The 3,085-nt window shown below is 48.4% G+C and overlaps 1 protein-coding gene across 1 annotated transcript; it reads left to right on the forward strand.

Moving 5' to 3' along the window:
- The first annotated feature begins 290 nt into the window (after positions 1-290).
- On the forward strand, positions 291-847 carry LOC129410837 (protein NLRC3-like). Its single transcript, XM_055159746.1, has one exon. The coding sequence runs from the start codon at positions 428-430 to the stop codon at positions 845-847; it is 420 nt and encodes a 139-aa protein (XP_055015721.1). The 5' UTR covers positions 291-427.
- The last annotated feature ends 2,238 nt before the right edge of the window (positions 848-3,085 follow it).

The following is a 3,085-nucleotide window of genomic DNA, read 5'->3' on the forward strand; positions in this document are numbered from 1 at the left end:
GATGAGGATGAAGAGCAGAGGAGCTGCAGTGAGGCTGTTCTGAAGATCACACTGAACTTCCTGAGGAGGATGAAGCAGAAGGAGCTGGCTGAGCGTCTGAGGAGCAGTAGGACCATTTAACACATTTAACAAGGTGCTCACAGTCATTTATCTTCTCTGAGACTCAGGTCTGTATCTGTTGTTCAATTCAGGGACTTTCTTCTGGAGTTTAATCGGCGTAAAACTGAGTCTGACCTGCAGCAGAAGTTTGAGTTTGTGTTTGAGGGCATCGCTAAAGCAGAAACTCCAGCCTTCTGAATGAGATCTACACAGAGCTCTACATCACAGAGGGAGGGTCTTCAGAGGTCAACCAGGAACATGAGGTCAGACACATGGAAACAGCCTCCAGGAACCAGGCCCAGCAGAGACAGCCATCACATGTGAAGACATGTTTAAAGGCCCAGCTCACACACATGGAGCCATCAGAACAGTGCTGACAAAGGGAGTGGCTGGCATCGGGAAAACAGTGCTCACTCAGAAGTTCAGTCTGGACTGGGCTAAAGGTGAAGCCAACCAGGACATACAGCTGCTGTTCCCGTTCACTTTCAGAGCACTCAATGTACTGAAGGAGAGAAGCTTCAGCTTGGTGACACTTGTCCATCACTTCTTTAGTCAAACACGAGCAGAACTCTGCAGCTTTGAACACCTCCAGGTGCTCTTCATCTTTGACGGTCTGGACGAGTGCAGACCTCCTCTGGACTTCACCAAAACCGAGGCCCTGAGCGACCCCACAGAGTCCGCCTCAGTGCACGTGCTGCTGGTGAACCTCATCAGGGGAGCCTGCTTCCCTCCGCTCGCCTCTGAATAACCACACGACCCGCGGCGGCCAATCAGATCCTGCTGAGTGCATCTCCATGGTGATAGAGGTCAGAGGGTTCACCGACCCGCAGAAGGAGCAGTACTTCAGGAAGAGGTTCAGAGACGAGGCCGACACAATCATCTCCCACATCAAGATGTCCAGAATCCCCATCATGTGCCACCTGCCATCTTCTGCTGGATCGCTGCCGCAGTCCTGGAGCATCTGTTGAAAAGCAGAGAGAGAGGAGAGCTGCCCAAGACCCTGACTCAGATGTACTCCACTTCCTGGTGGTTCAGGCCAAAGTCAAGAACATCAAGTATGAAGAAGGATCTGAGACAGACCCACACTGGAGTCCAGAGACCAGGAAGTGGTGAAGTCTCTGGGAAAACTGGCCTTTGAGCAGCTGCAGAAAGGAACCTGATCTTCTACGAGAGTGACCTGAGCGAGTGTGGGCTGGACGCTGCAGCGGCCTCAGTGTACTCCGGAGTGTTCACACAGGTCTTAGAGAGAGCCAGGCCTGTACCAGGACAGGTCTACTGCTTCATCATCTGAGTGTGGCAGGAGTTTCTGGCTGCTCTTCACGTCCATCAGACCTTCATCAACACTGGGATCAACCTGCTTTCTCAGAGAAAACACAGAAGTCTACAATGTTCAGTGTGAAAAAAAAAACTAAAGATCTTCAATCAGACAGCTGTGGACGAGGCCTTAACAGAGTCCAACGGACACCTGGGACCTGCTCCTCGCTTCCTCCTGGGTCTTTCACTGTCACCAATCAGAGCCTTCTACAAGGTCTGCTGACACAGACAGGAAGTAGCTCCCAGACCAATCAGAAAACAGCTGAGTACATCAAGAAGAAGCTGAGTGAGGATGTGTCTGCAGAGAGGAGCATAACCTGCTCCACTGTCTGAATGAACTGAATGATCGTTCTCTGGTGGAGCAGATTCCAACAGTACCTGAGATCAGGACGTCTGTCTGAAGTCGACTGTCTCCTGCTGAGTGTCAGCTCTGGCCTTCATCTTACTGTCATCAGAAGAAGATCTGGACCAGTTTGAGCTGAAGAAATACTCTGCTTCAGAGAGTTTCTCCTGAGGCTGCTGCCAGTGGTCAAGGCCTCCACCAAAGCTCTGTGAGTCTCCTTTGTTTAACAGAGGATGGTTTGATTCAACTTCTACATAAACAATGTTTTCTGTTAAGATGAGCACTGTAACCTGTCAGAGAGAAGCTGTGAAGCTCTGTCCTCAGTCCTCAGCTCCCAGTCCTCTAGTCTGAGAGTCCTGGACCTCGTCTCAATGACTTGAAGGACTCGGGCTGAAGATGTTGTGTGTTGGACTGAAGAGTTGTCACTGTAAACTGGAACAGCTCAGGTCAGAGGGGTTCATATTCTTCACTATTTATTACATAACCTGTTGGTATTTGTGTTGGAAAATCACATTTGATAAAGTCCATAAAGATCTGGACTTGTTCTTTGTCTCATTGGGTTGATGTTTCTAATGAATGGACTGATTCCAATAATCTGTGTCCTCAGCTGCAGGTTGTCTGCTCCAGAGAAGGCTGTGCTTCTCTGGCCTCAGCTCTGAGGTCCAACCCCTCATCTGATAGAACTGGACCTCAGCTACAACCATCCAGGAGACACAGGAGTAAAGCTCCTGTGTGCTCTACAGGAGGACCCCCACTGCACACTGGACACTCTCAGGTATGGACACTTTACTGTGGACACAAAGACACTTTGATAAACATGTGGACAGGATTTGACTAGAATCAAAGTGACTTAAAGTGTTTTTTCCTCTCATCACAAACATTAGAAGTGTCCATTCAGCACAAAACGAGTTGAGCTGCCTGCGTCTTCATGCCCCATGTGCTGTATGAGCCAGTTACTGATGCTGAGTGTGAATGTGGTGTATTCATCATCCTCAGCCTCAGCTCAACATCGCACACAGACAATATAACTTAGAGCTGTGAGCTGCATAAAGCTCCATATGAACTATTTGATGATCTCTGTTCTAATGTCGTTTCTCATCACAAACACACCTGGACTTGTCTTTTGTTTCATTCAACATGTTTAACACACAAACCTACACATTTAGGCTGAGCTCTTCTCTCAAACAGAAAACACTCGTGATGTCATCATGTGGTGATACAGGAAGTGCTCCACTGTGTTTTTACTCCACACACCTTCATAGAATCATCTGGATATTTCGTCTGGAATTTACCCATTTCTACTCAACAAAGGTAAAAAGGAGCTTTTAA

Source organism: Boleophthalmus pectinirostris, unplaced genomic scaffold, assembly GCF_026225935.1.
Source record: "Boleophthalmus pectinirostris isolate CB_2022bp ecotype Guang Dong unplaced genomic scaffold, ASM2622593v1 HiC_scaffold_2680, whole genome shotgun sequence".
Classification (NCBI taxonomy): Eukaryota; Metazoa; Chordata; class Actinopteri; order Gobiiformes; family Gobiidae; genus Boleophthalmus; species Boleophthalmus pectinirostris.